Below are 18189 nucleotides of genomic sequence, written 5' to 3' on the forward strand. Positions count from 1 at the left end.
CTCACTGACCCACATACTCACTCACTCTCTCTTCTCTACACTCACTCACTGACCATCACACACACTAACTGACACCACACGCACTCACTGACCCCCAAACTCACTCACATTCCCCCCCCCACTCACTGACCCCACACTCACTCAGTGATCCCCACACTCACTCAGTGACCCCATACTCACTCAGTGACCCCCACACTCGCTCACTGACCACACACTTGCTCACTGACCACACACTCACTTACTGGCCCACATACTCACTAACTGGCCCACACAATTAGTGGCCTACACACACACACACGGTCACTGACCCCCTTCTCACTCACTGACTCCCACGCTCACTCACTGACCCCCCGCACTCACTCACTGGCCACACACTCACTGACCACAAATTCACTGTCCCACACACTCGCTGACCTCCACAATCACTCACTGACCCCCACACTCACTCACTGACCCTCACACTCGCTCCCTGACCCCTATACTCACTCACTGACCCCTACACTCACTATACTTCTCTACACTCACTCACTGACCGTCACACTCACTAAGCGACACACACGCACTCACTGACCCCCAAACTCACTCACTGTCCCCCTCAATCACTGACCTCACACCCACTCACTCACTGACACCCCCACACTCACTCACTGACCCTCACACTCTAACTGACCCTCACACTCACTCACTGACCCCCACACTCACTCACTGACTCCCTCACTCTCTCTTCTCTACACTCACTCACTGACCCCTACACTCACTCACTGACCCCCACGCTCACTCACTGACCCCCACACTCACTCACTGACCCCTACACTCACTCACAGATGCCCACCCGACTCACACAATGACCCCTACGCTCAGTCACTGACCCACACATTCACTCACTGAGCCCCACACTCACTCACTCTCTCTTCTCTACACTCACTCACTGACCGTCACACACACTAACCAACACCATACGCACTCACTGACCCCCAAACTCACTCACTGTCCCCCACACTCACTCACTGGCCCCCACATCACTCATTGGCCCCCACACACACTCACTGGCCCACACAAACACTCAATGGCCCACACGGTCACTGGCCCCCTTCTCACTCACTGACTCCCACGCTCACTCACTGACCCTCACTCACTCACTGACCCCCCGCACTCACTCACTGGCCACACACTCACTCACTGACCACAAATTCACTGTCCCACACACTCGCTGACCTCCACACCTACTCACTGACCCCCACACTCGCTCCCTGACCCCTATACTCACTCACTGACCCCTACACTCACTATACTTCTCTACACTCACTCACTGACCGTCACACTCACTAAGCGACACACACGCACTCACTGACCCCCAAACCCACTCACTGTCCCCCTCAATCACTGACCTCACACCCACTCACTCACTGACACCCCCACACTCACTCACTGACCCCCACACTCACTCACTGAACCCCACATTCATTCCCTGACCACACTCTCATTTCCTGATCCCACACTCATCTCTGACTTCCACACTCACTCACTGACCCTCACGCTCACTCACTTACCCCTATACTCACTCACTGACCCCTACACTCACTCACTGACCCTCAATCTCACTCACTGACCCCACACTCACTCAGGGCCACACATTCACTTACTGACCCCCACATTCACTCACTGACCCTCACACTCACTCAGTGACCCCACACTCACTCACTGACGCCCACCCGACTCACACAATGACCCCTTCGCTCACTCACTGACCCACACATTCACTCACTGAACCCCACACTCTCTCACTGACCCACATACTCACTCACTCTCTCTTCTCGACACTCACTCACTGACCGTCACACTCACTAACCGACATCATATGCACTCACGGACCCCCAAACTCACTCACTGTCCCCCCCACTCACTGACCCCACACTCATTCACTGACCCTCATGCTCACTCACCGACCCCCACACTCACTCACCGACCCCCACACTCACTCACCGACCCCCACACTCACTCACTGACCCCACACCCACTCACTGGCCAAACACTCACTCGACACCATTCTCCCTCACTGAAACCCCCATACTCATTCCCCAACCTGCCACACTAACCCTCTGATTCCTGTTCTGTTTCTCTGACCCCAAACTCATTTCCTGAACCCCCACTCACGCATTGACCCCACACTCAGTAACGCACTGACCCTCATATGCACTCTGATACCCCCACACTCACTCACTGACCCTCACACTCATTGACTGACCCCCACACTCACTCACTGATCCCGCACCTTCTCACTGACCTCACACCCATTCACTAACTGACACCCCCACACTCACTCACTGACTCCACTCTCATTGACTGACCCCCACACTCACTCACTGACCCCCACATTCACTCACTGACCCATATACTCACTCACTCTCTCTTGTCTACACTCACTCACTGACCATCACACACACTAACCAGCACCACACGCACTCATTGACCCCCAAACTCACTCACGGTCCCCCCCCCATTCACTGACCCCACACTCACTCAGTGACCCCCACACTCACTCAGTGACCCCATACTCACTCAGTGACCCCCACACTCGCTCACTGACCACACACTCACTAGCTGGCCCACACAATTAGTGGCCCACACACACACACTGGCCCACACACACACACACACACACAGTCACTGGCCCACACAAACACTCACTGACCCATACGGTCACTGACCCCCTTCTCATTCACTGACTCCCACGCTCACTCACTGACCCTCACTCACTCACTGACCACAAATTCACTCACTGACCCACATACTCACTCACTGACACTCACACTCGCTCCCTGACCCCTATACTCACTCACTGACCCCTACACTCACTATACTTCTCTACACTCACTCACTAAGCGACACCACACGCACTCACTGACCCCCAAACCCACTCACTGTCCCCCCCCAAATCACTGACCTCACACTCACTCACTCACTGACACCCCCACACTCACTCACTGACCCTCACACTCTGACTGACCCTCACACTCACTCACTGACTCCCACGCTCACTCACTGACCCTCACTCACTCACTGACCCCCCGCACTCAATCACTCGCCACACACTCACTCACTGACCACAAATTCACTGTCCCACACACTCGCTGACCTCCACACCTACTCACTGACCCTCACGCTCACTCACTGACCCCCACGCTCACTCAGTGACCCACACGCTCACTCAGTGACCCCTACACTCACTCACTGATGCCCACCCGACTCACACAATGACCCCTACGCTCAGTCACTGACCCACACATTCACTCACTGACTCACACACTCTCTCACTGACTCACATACTCACTCACTTTCTCTTCTCTACACTCACTCACTGACCGTCACACTCACTAACCGACACCACACGCACTCACTGACCCCCAAACTCACTCACTGTCCCCCCCACTCACTGACCCCACACTCACTCACTGACCCTCATGCTCACTCACTGACCCTCACGCTCACTCACTGACCCCTATACTCACTCACCGACCCCCACACTCACTCACCGACCCCGCACACTCACTGACCGACCCGCACACTCACTCACTGTCCCCTACACTCACTCACTGACCCCCACACTCACTAACTGCCCCCCACACTCACTGACTTGACTCCACACTCACTCACCGACCCCGCACACTCACTGACCGACCCGCACACTCACTCACTGTCCCCTACACTCACTCACTGACCCCCACACTCACTAACTGCCCCCCACACTCACTGACTTGACTCCACACTCACTAACTGCCCCCCACACTCACTGACTTGACTCCACACTCACTCACTGACCCACATACTCACTCACTCTCTCTTCTCTACACTCACTCACTGACCGTCACACTCACTTACTGACTCCAAAACTCAGTCACTGATCCCGACATACACTCACTGACCCCCACACTCACTCACCGACCCTTACACTCACTCACCGACCCCGCACACTCACTCATCGACCCCCCACACTCACTCACCGACCCCCCACACTCACTCACCGACCCACACACTCACCTACTGACCCCCAAACTCACTCACAGTCCCCTCCACCCACTCACTGACTCTATACTCACTCAGTGACCCCCACACTCGCTCACTGACCACACACTCGCTCACTGGCCCACACACACACTCACTGACCCCCACACTCACTCACTGACCCCCACACTGAGTGGCCCACACACACACTGACTGGCCCACACACACACACTGGCCCACACACACACACTGGCCCACACACACACACACACACACACACACAGTCACTGGCCCCCACACTCGCTCACTGGCCCCCACACACTCACTGACCCCCACGCTCACTCACTGACCCTCACTCACTCACTGATCCTCCCCACACACTCACTGACCCCCACGCTCACTCACTGACCCTCACTCACTCACTGACCCCCCCCACTCACTCACTGCCCACACACTCACTCACTGACCCTCACACTCACTCACTGACCCCCACACTCATTCACTGACCCTCACACCCACTCACTGACCCCCACACTCTCTCACTGACCCCCACGCTCACTCACTGACCACAAACACACTGGCCCACTCACTCACTCAATGGCCCCCACACTCAATCACTGACCCCCACACTCACTCACTGCCCCCCACACTCACTCACTGGCCCCCACACTCACTCACTCACTGGCCCCCACACTCAATCACTGGCCCACACACTCACTCACTGGCCCACACACTCACTCACTGGCCCTCACTCACTCACTGACCTCCCCCCCCACTCACTCACTGCCCACACACTCACTCACTGACCACAAACTCACTGGCCCACTCACTCACTCAATGGCCCCCACACTCACTCACTGGCCCACACACTCCCTCACTGGCCCACACACTCACTCACTGGCCCACACACTCACTGACCCCCACGCTCACTCACTGACCCTTGCTCACTCACTGGCCCTCATAGATTCCTTCAATTTACGACTTTGACGTGGATTAATCTTATCCTCATCGATAAGTAACTAAAAACACTTGGAATTATGGCCAGTGTTCCTGAATTGCTTCCTCACTGGAAGTTCGATAATCTTCATTCCCCAATTCCAGCTGTGGTATGGCCCCTTCCCTAGTTGGACTATTTCATCCAAGCCCTGGGCCCTAAGCAAGTCCCTACCCAATTAAATGGAAGTTAAAACCACCCTCTGTAACAAACCTGGTGTTTTCACATTTTTCCATAATCGGTCCACATATCTGTTCCTATTTATCTCACCTACTGGCCATTGGGTAGCCTGTAGTACAATCCCATCCAGGCGATTACCCCCTTCCTACTCCTGTGGCATTACTGGATGAGCCCATCAAGGTGTCCTCTCTCTGTCAAGTTTGGGCAGAAAGGGAGGTCTGCAGATGCTGGAGATCAGAGCTGAAAATGTGTTGCTGGAAAAGCGCAGCAGGTCAGGGCAGCATCCAAGGAACAGGAAATTCAACGTTTCGGGCATAAGCCCTTCTTCAGGAATTCCTGAAGAAGGGTTTATGCCTGAAACGTCGAATTTCCTGTTCCTTGGATGCTGCCCTGACCTGCTGCGCTTTTCCAGCAACACATTTTCAGCTCTGAAGTTTGGGCTCCATTCTGAACCAGCATTCCTGTAGGTGTGGACCCACCTAAACCTCCCCCAGGGCCCGTATACTGAAGCTGCAACACAGAGAGACTGAGAACTACACAGTAAAACACCAAAAAAAAAGGAAGCTGTAAAAATGTCAAAAATGACACAACGAGAAACCTATAATTACTCAGTAAAAAGCAAACTACACAGTAAGACAGCAACAACAATTATCTGTGGAGAGAGAAACATAGTTAACCTTTCGAGTCTGGTGCAATTCTTCTCCAGAACGGAAATGTATGGGAAAATTTTTTTTTAAACTTTTGACAAAGGCAGAGGTGGAAGGGAAATAGACGGTGTAGACATCCAGTCCGCAAGACCAAGGGATTGTTACTGGTGGAGAAAGAGAAAAGGAGATGGGCAATGCGTGTCCGTTAAGGTGTGGAAGGGAGAGAATTGCTCCTTACTGCAAAATAAACATGACACAGCTGAGGAAAGTAGCAGAAATGAAGAACAGTGGCGATGCGGTCAGTTTCTGCAATTGTGGAATTCAGTGTGGACACCGAGTCTGTAAAGTCCCTCGGCAGAAGATGAGATGTTGTCCCTCAGTTTTGTATTGTTGCAGCAGGTCCAGAACAGAGGTGTCAGCTTGAGAGCAAGGTGGGTTACTGAAACGGCCGACCACTGGGAGGTCAGGGTCACTCCGACCGACTCTGTTTCCTCACAGAGATCACCGGGCCTGTGTTTGGTGTTTAGGTTAGAGAGATTTCATCTCTCCACCCTCGAGGCTCCCTGCCTCTATTCCTGAGGAAGGGCTTTTGCCCGAAACGTCGATTTTCCTGCTCCTCGGATGCTGCCTGACCTGCTGTGCTTTTCCAACACCACTCTAATCTAAACTCTGGTTTCCAGCATCTGCAGTCCTCACGTTTGCCTGTGTTTAGTGTTGTCAATGTAAAAGGAGACCATACTGTGAGCAGGGAGTGCAAGAGATCAGATTGAGTGAAATACAAGCAAAACACGACTTCATTTGGAAGGTGTGTTTGGGACCTTTGACAGTGACGAGGGGAGAAGTGGACAGGCAATAGGTTTTGCCTTTATATTCATAAAACACCTTGAATGTAATGGAACCACCCAAGATTCATGTCAGGAGTACTAAACACAAAGGATGACACTGAACGGCAGGAAGATGTATTAGTCACAATGACAAAGTGACTAAAAAGTGAGGTTTCCAAGAGAAAGAATGACACAGAGAGAAGACAAGGTTTAAGGAGGCTGAGGTTGGGATTGAGGCCTATTCAACTGAGGGTTTGGCCACCAACAGTGAAGTGACAGACACTGAGGAGGCCAGAATGAACATAGAACAATACAGCGCAGAACAGGCCCTTCGGCCCTCGATGTTGCGCCAACCAGTGAACTATACTCAGCTCGTCCCCCTACACTATCCCAAAATCATCCATGTGCTTATCACACACATGAAATCAGCATGAGATGATGGCCACAGAGGTAGTGAAGGGGAGTGGCCACGGAAAGACACGAAAACAACCATTTGCATTTTCAGATGAAGGTGCTGTTTGACTGGGAATCGATGCAGGTCAGTCAGCACAGAGCTGGTCAGCGAATGAGATTCAGTCATACGCAGCATATGGGGCAGCAGAGTTTGAATGCCCCGAGGATTGTAGAGGAGAAAATGGTGATAGCAGGCAGGAGTGTGGAGGAGTTTCGAGGTAACTAGAGGCATTGCTGAAGGTTACAGGAACAAATGAGTTGAGAAAAGGGTGAAGGTGAGTTCTAGAATCATAGAGTCATCCAGCATGGAAACAGACCCTTTGACCCAATCCATCCACGCTGACCAGATTTCCTAAACTGAACGAGTTCTACTTGCCTGCATTTGGCCCCAATCTCTCTAACTCTTTCCATCTACCTGTCCAAATGTCCTTTAGATGTAAATGTACCCACCTCTACCACTTCCTCTGGCAGCTGTCCATATACGTGCTGCCCTCTGTGGGAAAAAGTTGCCCCTCAGGTCCCTTTTAAATCTTTCTTCTCTCACCTTAAACCTATGTCCTCTAGTTTTGGACTCCACTACCCTCAGGAAAACACCTTCGTTATTCATCTTATCTACTTATGATTTTATAAACCTCCACAAGGTCACCCCTCAGCCTCCTCCACTCTAGGGAACAAAGTCCCAGCCTATCCATTCTCTCCTTCTAACTCAAACCCTCCAGTCTCGGTGACATCCTTGTAAATCCTTTTTGTACCCTTTCCAATTTAATGACACCCTTCCTATAGAAGGGTGAATAGAACTGTAAGTAGTACTCCAAATGTGGTGTTAACAATACCTTGTACAACCATAATATGACATCCCAATTCCTGTACTCAGTGCTCTGACCAATGAAAGCAAGCATGTGAAATGCCTTCTTCATTACTCTGTCTCAAGGAACCATGTACCTGCACTCCCTGGACCTCTTTGTTCGACATGAACTGTGTAAGTCCTGCCTGGTTTGGCTTAGCAAAATGCAATACCTCACATTTTATTAAAATGTCAGAGGGTCAAGATTCAGTGAGAAGCAGGACGCGGGGCAAGGAATTTAGATGACTTGAGGAAACAGTGTTTGATAGCAAGCAGGGACACTTGTGTTTATCTAAATTAAACTCCATCTGCCATACTTCAGCCCACTGGCCCAGTTGATCAAGATCGTGCTGCATTCCCTGATAACCTTCTTCACTCTCCATTAAATTATATTTTGGTGTCACCTGTATACTTATGAACCACGCCTCCTATTCATAGAATCATAGAGTTAGTACTCATAGAATTCCGACAATGTGGAAATATCCTTTTGGTTATTTGGGCCAACAGGTCCACACCAACTCTCCAAAGAGCACCCTACCCAGACTCCACACCTCCTCCCTCCCCCCCGCCACTCTATCCCGGTAACCCTGCATTTCCCATGGCTAATTCACCCTAAACATCCCTGTAGACTATGGGCAATTTAGCATGGCCAGTCCACCTAAGCTGCACATCTTCAGACAGTGGGAGGAAATTGGAGCACCCACAGGAAACCCATGCAGACATGGGGGAAGATGTGCAAACTCCACACAGTCATCCAAGGCTGGAATTCAAACTTGGTTCCTGGTGCTGTGAGTTAGCCTCCTAAATTCTCATCCAAATCATTTATATAAATGACAAATAGCAATGAGCACAGCACCAATCCCTGTGGCATACTGCTGTTCACAGGTCTCCAGTCTGAACAGCAACCATCTTCAACCGTGGGTGGCACGGTCTCTTGGTGGTTAGCACTGCTGCCTCATAGCACCAGGGTCCCAGGTTCAATTCCCGCCTCGGGCGACTGTCTGTGTGGAGTTTGCACATTCTCCCCGTGTCTGCGTGGGTTTCCTCTGTGTGCTCCGGTTTCCTCCCACAGTCCAAAGCCGTGCAGGTTAGGTGAATTGGCCATGCTAAATTGTCCCATAGTGTCAGGTGCATTAGTCAGAAGAGAATGGGTCTGGGTGGGTTACTCTTCGGCGGGTCGGTGTGGACTTGTTGGGCCGAAGGGCCTGTTTCCATACTGTAGTGAATCTAATCTAATCTAAATCAACCACTCTCTGCCTCCTATTATCAAGCCAACTTTGGATCCAATTGGCTAGCTCCCCCTCGATCTCATGTAAACTAGCCTTACTTGCCCATGCCGAACCTTGTTGAAGGCAATGCTAAAGTCGATGTAGATAACATCTACTATTCTGCCTTCATCTGTCTTCTTTGTCACCTCTTCAGAAAACTCAGTTAAGTTTGTGAGACACAATTTCCCATGCAAAAGCCATGCTGACTATCCCGAATCAGCCTTTGCCTTTCCAATATACATGTTGATTCTGTCTCTCAGAATCCCTCCCAACAACTTTGTCATCACTGATGTTAGACTCATTGGTCTGTAGTTCCCTGGCTTTTCCTTGTAGCCTTTCTTATATAATGGCACATTAGCCAGCTGCCAATCTTCTGACACCTCACTTGTGACTATTGGTGGTGATACAAATATCACTGCTAGGGGTCCCACAATTACATTCCGAGCTTCCTACAGTGTCCTAAGATACAATTGTGTTACAAGAGCGCAAAAAGGGCAACCGCAGAGATGGTACTGGTGTTGCAGGTTCCTGTCATGGTGAAACGTAACAGCATGATTGGAAGCTGAGAGGTTTAATGTCAGCTGTTAGAACATAGAACAGTACAGGCCCTTCAGCCCATGATGTTGTGCAGAGCATTTATCTCAATGTAACCCACACACCCCTCAATTTACTTCCATCCATGTGCTTGTCCAGCAGTCACTTAAATGTCCCCAATTTATCTGACTCTAACACTGCTAGTAGTGCATTCCACACACCCACCACTTTCTGAGTAAAGAACCTACCTCTGACATCTCCCCAAAACCTTCCTCCAATCACCTTAAAATTATGACCCCTCGTGACACTATTTCTACCCTGGGGAAAAGTCCCTGGCTATCTACTCTATCTATGCCTCTCGTTACCTTGTTCACCTCTATCAAGTCACCCCTTTTCCTTCTCTCCAGTGTGAAAAGCTCCAGCTCCCTCAAGACATGCCCTCCAATCCAGGCAGCATCCTGGTAAATCTCCTCTGCCCCCTCTCTAAAACATCTACATCCTTCCTGTAATGAGGCAACCAGAACTAGACACAATATTCCAAGTGTGGTCTAACCAGGGTTTTATAGAGCTGCAGCAAAACCTTGCGGCTCTTAAACTCAATCCCCCTGCTAATGAAAGCCAAAATACCATGTGCCTTTTTAAAAGCCCTATAAACTTGGATACTGACTTGAAGGATCTATGTGTGTGGACTCCAAGGTCCCGCTGTTCCTGCACGCTGCCAGGAATCCTGCCTTTAACCCTATATTCAGCATTCAAATTCGACCTTCCAAAATGAATCACTTCACATTTATCCAGGTTGAACTCCATCTACCACTTCTCAGCCCAGCTCTGCATCCTGTCAATGTCTTGTAGTCTGCAATGGCCCTCAACACTATCTACAACACCACCGATCTTTGTGTCATCAGCAAACGTACTAACCCACCCTTCCACTTTTCATCCAAGTCATTTATGAAAACTACAAAGAGAATAGGCTCAAGAACAGATCCCTGCAGGACACCATTGGTCACCGACCTCCAGGTGGAATACTTTCCATCCATTATCACTCGCTGTCTTCTACCTCCTAACTTTCTGAATGAGCCTACCGTAGGAAACCTTATCACAGTCCTTACTGAAATCCATATACACCACATCCATTGTTCAACCTTCGTCAACCTGTCTCATCACATCCTCAAAAAACTCAGTAAGGCTTGTGAGGCATGACCTGCCCCTCTCAAAGCTATGCTGACCATCTTTAATCAAACTATGTTTATCCAAACAGTCATAAGTCCCATCTCTCAGAATATTTTCCAGTACCTTGCTTACCTCAGACGTAAGACTGACTGGTCTGTAATTCCCAGGGATTTGCCTGTTTCCTTTCTTGAATAGAACAACATTTGCCTCCTTCCAATCATCCATTAATACTCCGCAGAGAGTGAGGATGCAAAGCTCCTCACCAGAGGCATGGAAATCTCATTCCTCCCTTCCTGTAGTAACCTTGGATCTATCTGGTATGGCCCTGAGGACTTATCTATCTTGATGCTTCCCAGAATTTCCAGCAAATCCACTTCCTTAATATCAACCTGTTCAAGCCTATTAACCTGGTCCACAGTGTTCTCACTATCAACAAGGGTCCTCTCTCTAGTGAATACTAAAGTAAAAAACTCACATAGGGCCCCCCTTACCTTACCTTACCCAGGCACAAGTTCCCTACACTATTTATGATCGGCCCTACCCTCTCTCTGATCATTATCTTATTCCTCTCGTAAGTATAGAACTCCTTTGTGTTTTCCCTAATCCTTCCAGCCAGGTGTTTTCTGTGTCCCCTCCTAGATCTCCTCAGTCCATTTTTGAGTTCTTTCCTAGTTACGCTGTAATCCTCTAACACTGCCTGCTCCTTGCTTCCTCAACCTTAAGTAAGCTTCCTTCTTCCTCTTGACAAGAAGCTCCTCTTCTCTCGTCATCCAAGGCTCCTTCACCTTACCATTCCTTGCCTGTCTCAGTGGGACAAAGTTATCCAACACTTGCAACAAGTGCTCCTTAAACAGCCTCCACATTTCTGTTGTGTATTTCCCGTAGAACAATTGTTCCCAGTTTATACTCCACAGCTCCTGTCTAATAGCAGTATAATTCCTTCTTTCCCAATTAAATGCCTTCCAATACTGTCTGTTCCTGTCCTTCCCAATGGCTATGGTAATGGTGAGGCAGTTGTGGTCGCTGTCACCAAACTGCTCTCCCAAAGAGAGATCTGACATGTGGCCTGGCTCGTTGCCTAGCACCAAATCCAATATGGCCTCCCCCCTCGTCAGCCTGTCTACACGTTGAGTCAGGAATCCTTCCTGGACGCACCTGACATAATTGGCTCCATCCAGACCATCTGCACTGAAGTGGTTTCAATCAATATTGGGGAAGTTGAAGTCACCCATAACAACAACTCTGTTACATCTGCACCTTTCCAAGATCTGCTGTCCAACCTTCCAATCTGTTCTTTCATCTCTCTGCTGCTATTGGGGCATCTATAGAAAACACCCAATGAAGTGACTGCTCCTTTCCTGTTACTGACTTCCACCCACACTGACCCCAGTAGACAAACCCTCCTCAACAACCTCCTTTTCTACAGCTGTGATGCACTCTCTGATTAACAATGCTACTCCCCCTCCTCTTTTACTCCCCTCTCTGTTGTTTTTCAAAGATCTGAACCCTGGAACACCCAGCAACCATTCCTGTCTCCGTTATAGCCACAGCATTGTAGTTCCAAGTACTGATCCATGCTGTAAGTTCATCACTCTTATTCCTGACACTCCTTGAAACAGACACACTTTAACCCATCCCTTTGTCCTATCAACTGCGTATCCTTTCTGACAGACTCTGCATTCTATTTCTGCCAGTTCAATAACTACCTTCTCCCCTGTTTTGTAGGACTGGTTCTCCCTGCCAAACTCGTTTAAACCCTCCCAAAGTGCTCTAGCAAATCTCCTGCCCCTCCATTGGTGCCCCTTCATGTACAGGTCCCACCTTCCCCAGAAGGTACCCCAGTGATCTATGTACCTGAAGCCCTCCCTCCTGCACCAGCCCTGTAGCCACCTGTTTAGCTGCACTCGCTCCCTATTCCTTGCCTCACTAACACGTGGCACCGGTAGTAATCCTGAGATTACCACTCTGCTCGTCCTGCTCTTTAGCTTCCAATCTAACTCCCTGAAATCTCTTTTTAGATTGTCATCCCCTTTCCTGGCCAAGTCATTGGTGCCAATGTGCACCACAACTTCTGGCTGCTCACCCTCCCCCTTCAGATTCTTGTACACTCGATCAAAGACATCCCTGGCACTTGGGAGGCAACATACCTTCGGGAGTCCCGTTCGTGACCACAGAATCTCCTGTCTGTTCCTCTAACTATTGAGTGTCCTACCACTAGCATTTTTCTATTGTCCCCAATTCGCTTCTGAGCCACAGAGCCAGGCTCAGTGCCCGAGACCTGGTCACAATGGCTTTCCCCAGTAGGCTGACCCCCCCAACAGTATCCAAAGCGATATTCTTATTATAGAGGGGAACGGCCACAGGGGATCCCTGCACTGCCTACCTGTTTCCTTTCCGTCCTCTGACTGTAACCCATCTACCGTTATCCTGTATCTGAGGTGTGACTACCTTCCTGTAACTCCTCTCTCTCACCCCCTCCACCTCCCAAATGATCCGACGCTCATCCAGCTCCAGCTCCAGTTCCCTAACGCGGTTTCCGAGGAGCTGGAGTTGGGTGCACTTCCTGCAGATGAAGTCAGTGGGGTCACGTGTGGTGACCCTTACCTCCCACATCCTACAGGAGGAGCCAGGGAAGAGGGATGGAGTCAGCTGCTTGCGAACAGAGATAGAGCTTGGAGCAGGGAGAGAGGTCAAGTGGCTCAAGTCTCTCCGGAACAGGTAGTTCTTCCATAATGCGATGATTGTGGTCTTGTGCAACTCCACATTATAGAAAAATCACACTTTAGAAACAACACTTAAAGTGTTAGCAATGTAATCCTGTTACAGTCAACCCATGTTTTAAAAGTTTGCACTTTAGAAACAGTGTCCCCAACTCATCAACCGCGTTACAGCCACTTCATGTCAACGAGGTGCCCGTTATAGCAGAACGACCTGGACTGAATTGGATGGAGTGACAGGAGCAACATCAGGGTCTTCACAGAAAGTCATGATGTGGAGATGCCGGTGTTGGACTGGGGTGTAACAAGTTACAAATCACACAACCCCAGGTTATAGTCCAACAGGTTTAATTGGCAGCACTAGCTTTCAGAGCGCTGCTCCTTCATCAGGTGGTTGTCAGGTGGATGAAGGAGCATTGCTCCGAAAGCCAGTGCTTCCAATTAAACCTGTTGGACTATAACCTGGTGTTGTGTGATTTGTAACTTCACAGAAAGTGCCATTCAAGTGTGACAGCCTCAGGCTGTTCCAGGACAACTTTCAACCAATTTTTTACCACTGCTGTAAAAATACAGGGAACACGGGCTAATCTGTGCACAGTAAGCTGCTACAAACAGCATGGTGACAATGGTCAGGTAATGGGATTTTGAGGTGTTGATGTAACTAGGACTCTGTGTGCGTATATACATGTGTGTATGTATTTGTGTGGTATTGTGTAAATACTTGTGTGTGAATGTGTCTGGGCGTTTGCATATGTGTGTCTGTGTATGTGTACATTTGTATATGTACATGTCTGTGTGTGTTTACGTATGTGTCTGTGTACCTTTGTGTATACATACATGTATGTGTGTGAATGCATCTGTGTATGTTTAAATATGTACATGTCTGTAAGTGTGTCTGTGAACATGTGTACACGTGTGTATGTGTTTGAATGTGTCTGTGAACATGTGTGCAAGCATGTATGTGAAAGTGTCTGTGTATACATATGTATATGTCTGTGTGTGTTTATATATCTACATGTGTATTTGCATTTATGAATGTGTCTGTGTACTTATATATGCACATGTCTGTGGGTATATGTGTGTCTACATATGTACGTGTCTGTGTATGTATCGCCATGTCTGGGTGTGTACACTGTGCCTGTGTAGTCACCATCCTTTGTTAAATCAAGTTGTGGGCCCCTTCACTGAGACAGCAGATGAGGCCTGTCCATCTTGTTAATATTGCCAGTCTCCACATGCCCTCGAGCCCATCTTCTGCCAAAGCCCTGATCTAAAACTCCAGTCTCCAGCTCCTGCCTAGCAGCGAGTCCCTTTTGCTCAATGCTTCGTTACTCCCTGACCCACATTAACACCCTGTCCGGCAAAGCATCAGCTTTCCAATTCTCACCTCAGATCGAAGACCTAAATCCAAGTTTCTGAGTGACCCATTCCCTGGGAGACAGAGGTTGACTTGTGGAGTTGAGCAGAACAGAATTGAATAGTGGGCCTTTCCGGGAAGGTAAAGTGAAACCAGCTCATCTTAGAATCAAAGAATCTCTACAGTGCAGATGGAGGATATTTGGCCCATTGAGTTTGCACCAGCCCTCTGAAGAGCCTCTCCCACCCATCTCCTGTATTTTCCATGGCTAACCCACCTAACCTGCACATTCCTGGACACAATGGAGCAATTCAGCATAGCCAATCCACCTAACCTGCACACCTTTGGACTGTGGGAGGAAACTCACACAGATGCAGGAGAATGTGCAAACTCCACACTGTCACCCAAGGCTGGATTTGAACCAGGTTCCCTCATGCTATGAGGCAGCAGTGCTAACCACTGAGCCACAGTACCACCCAGTGAACCCGTTGGGTTTTTCCAACAATGGACAATGGTTTCATGGCCACCATTAAATCTCTAATTCCAGATATTGATTGAATTTAGATTCCACAATCTGCCTTGGCAGTCTTTGAACCCAATTCCCCAGAACATTTCTGGGGTATTTGGATTAATGGTCTAGTGATAATAGACCTCCATCACTTCACTCTTATTCCAACTGACCAGGACCCATTAAAACTCACTCTCATCTACCTGAGAGAGCTGATGAGAATCAATTGAGGTCAGCTGTAATCGGAAATTTCTTCTTGTATTCTTGCAGACAAATGATGCCTTAGGAGCGACATGGAATTGGCTCTACTTCATCCCGCTCATTATCATTGGCTCCTTCTTTGTGTTGAACCTGGTGCTTGGAGTCCTGTCTGGGTAAGTGTGACGGAATTCCCCACTGGGGAGGGACGCTCAGCTGGCTATCGCCTGAGCTGAGCTACATCAGCACAGGGACACCCATCTGCAGTTGCCCGGCCAGGCAGAAACCTTCTTAGTTCAGTTTCCGACACAGTGCCGGTTCTTGGAGTTTAGACTGAGCTCCAACTCCGGTGATGGGCTGGGTACTGGGCCTAGATTGAGTTGGGATATCTGGTCGGCATGGACGGGTTGGACCGAAGGGTCTGTTTCCATGCTGTACATCTCTATGACTCAATGACTATGTCCAAGAACAACACCTGTTCCAAATAAGACTGGTTATTATTTACAAAGGGAAATCTGGTGTCTGGAGTGGTGTCATTTGTGGGGCAGTGCAACGTGGTCCAGGAATATTTTACAGGAAGAGAGTAAAGGGAGCTTTACTCTGTATCTAACCTTAGCAGTCGCTGCCCTGGAAGTGTTTGGTGGGGGACAGTGTGGAGAGAGAGAGAGAGAGACCTTTGTATTTAACTTGAACAAAGTAATTGGCATTTAGTTTGTGAGATTTTCCAAGCGGGTCATAGACACATTCTGAGCTGAAGAACCCGGAAACTGAGCTGAAATGTGAAGCTGGGTTTAAATACAGGTAGTCAGTCTGTGTTCCCTATTCACGTGTTGGCAAAGCAGGGGCTGTTCTGGAGGTTAGTCTCCAGATGCCTCATATATTTCCATCTGGTGCAGATGTCATGACGATAGCACTGGAAGGTGGGAGCTGGGGTCTTGTCTGAACGATTTCCCCTCCCTAACTGCCCACTACTTCCCCAGTGAATTTGCCAAGGAGCGGGAGAGGGTGGAGAACAGGAGGTCGTTCCTGAAGCTGCGCAGGCAGCAGCAGATCGAGCGGGAGTTGAACGGTTACCGAGCGTGGATCGACAAAGCCGGTGAGTGCTGAGTTAGCATGTAACCTTCTCACAAAGTGAGCTGTGTGCCCTTGGCAGATTCTGACAAGAGACGGTTTCACCGCATTACAGAACAAAAGAGCAACCACAGCGCAAGGTGCAGAGCCCTCGTTTTCCTCACGAGTTCATGAGATACTTTTCCCTGGCTTTGCTGAAGCTGATCTTTTACTTCTCCTGAGCCCTTCAGATGGTTCTCAGAGGCTTCCAGAGGGAATTGTTGGTTGCTGGACAGTGTCACCGAGGTTGGGAGGGATGAGGCACTTGCTTTTAATCCCAGGGAAGGCAAATATCTGGCAAGATCAGACTCCCCTGGTGAGGCACCAGTCTACACAACTCCCATCTCCAAGCCAATCACTAGTCCAAGTGAGACAACTCAAACCCGAAAGATAAAACCGTAATCCTCACGGTAATGACCCATAACATAGTTATCTAGCCTAAACCATCACTTCAATGATCCAACAGAGTTCCTAACAAATTAAACCTAACTCTAATGACTAACTTGAATGCCTCAGTGCTGAACCTAATCCTGGTGATCTCCACTCCTAATGTCAGCCTTAACTTTAATGCCACCATCTGAACAGAAAGGGTCAAACTCAATTTCTGAGATCTGATTCCCCTCACACTCTCAACCCCTCATTGCCCCAAATTAAAATTAAAGCACATGGCAGATTGGGGGTGGTGTACTGACATGGATTGAGAACTGGTTTGAAGACAGGAAACAAAGAGTAGGAATAAATGGGTCTTTTTCCAAGGGTCAGCCCGTGACTAGTGGGTTATGTCAGGGATTAGTGTTTGGACCCCAGCTATTCAACAATATATATTACTGATTTAGATGGGCAGCAAAATGTAATATCTCCAAGTTTACAGATGATGTAAAATTGGGATGGAAGGTGAGCTGTGAGGAGGATGCTGAGGCACTTCAGTGAAATCTAAACCAATTGAGTGAGTGGGCAAATGCATGGCAGATAAAGCCTAATGTGGATCAATGTGAAGTTATCCACTTAGGAGCAAAAACAGGAATGTAGTCTATCTGAATAGTGATAGGATGGGAAAGAGGGAGGCATGACAAGACCTGGGCGTTCTCATACACCAGTCGCTGAAAGTAAGTATACAGCTGCAGCAGGTAAATGGTACATTAACCTTCATATTGAGAGGGTTCAAGTACAGGAACAGGGATGTCTTGCTGCAATTGAACAGGGCCTTGGTGAGACTCTATCTGGAGGACCGTGTGCAGTGTAGTTTCCTCCAGGGGAGGATGTTCTGCCTATGGAGGAAGTGCAATGAGGGTTTACCAGACTGATTGCTGGGATGGCAGTACTGTTGTATGAAGAGGGACTGTAAGATAGGACTATATTCACTGGAGTTTCGAAGAATGAGGA

The 18189-nt window shown here is 49.1% G+C and overlaps 1 protein-coding gene across 1 annotated transcript in view; it reads left to right on the forward strand.

Annotated features, from left to right (window-relative positions):
- The window catches only part of LOC132818635 (probable voltage-dependent R-type calcium channel subunit alpha-1E), a 270545-nt gene that overhangs the window by 221988 nt on the left and 30368 nt on the right, over nt 1-18189 (forward strand). Inside the window, exons 6-7 of the mRNA XM_060829646.1 lie at nt 15769-15872; nt 16677-16792. Coding sequence (XP_060685629.1) covers nt 15769-15872; nt 16677-16792 — 220 coding nt within the window. The remainder of the gene's footprint in view (nt 1-15768; nt 15873-16676; nt 16793-18189) is intronic.

The sequence above is a fragment of the Hemiscyllium ocellatum genome, chromosome 9 (assembly GCF_020745735.1).
Source record: "Hemiscyllium ocellatum isolate sHemOce1 chromosome 9, sHemOce1.pat.X.cur, whole genome shotgun sequence".
Lineage (NCBI taxonomy): Eukaryota > Metazoa > Chordata > Chondrichthyes > Orectolobiformes > Hemiscylliidae > Hemiscyllium > Hemiscyllium ocellatum.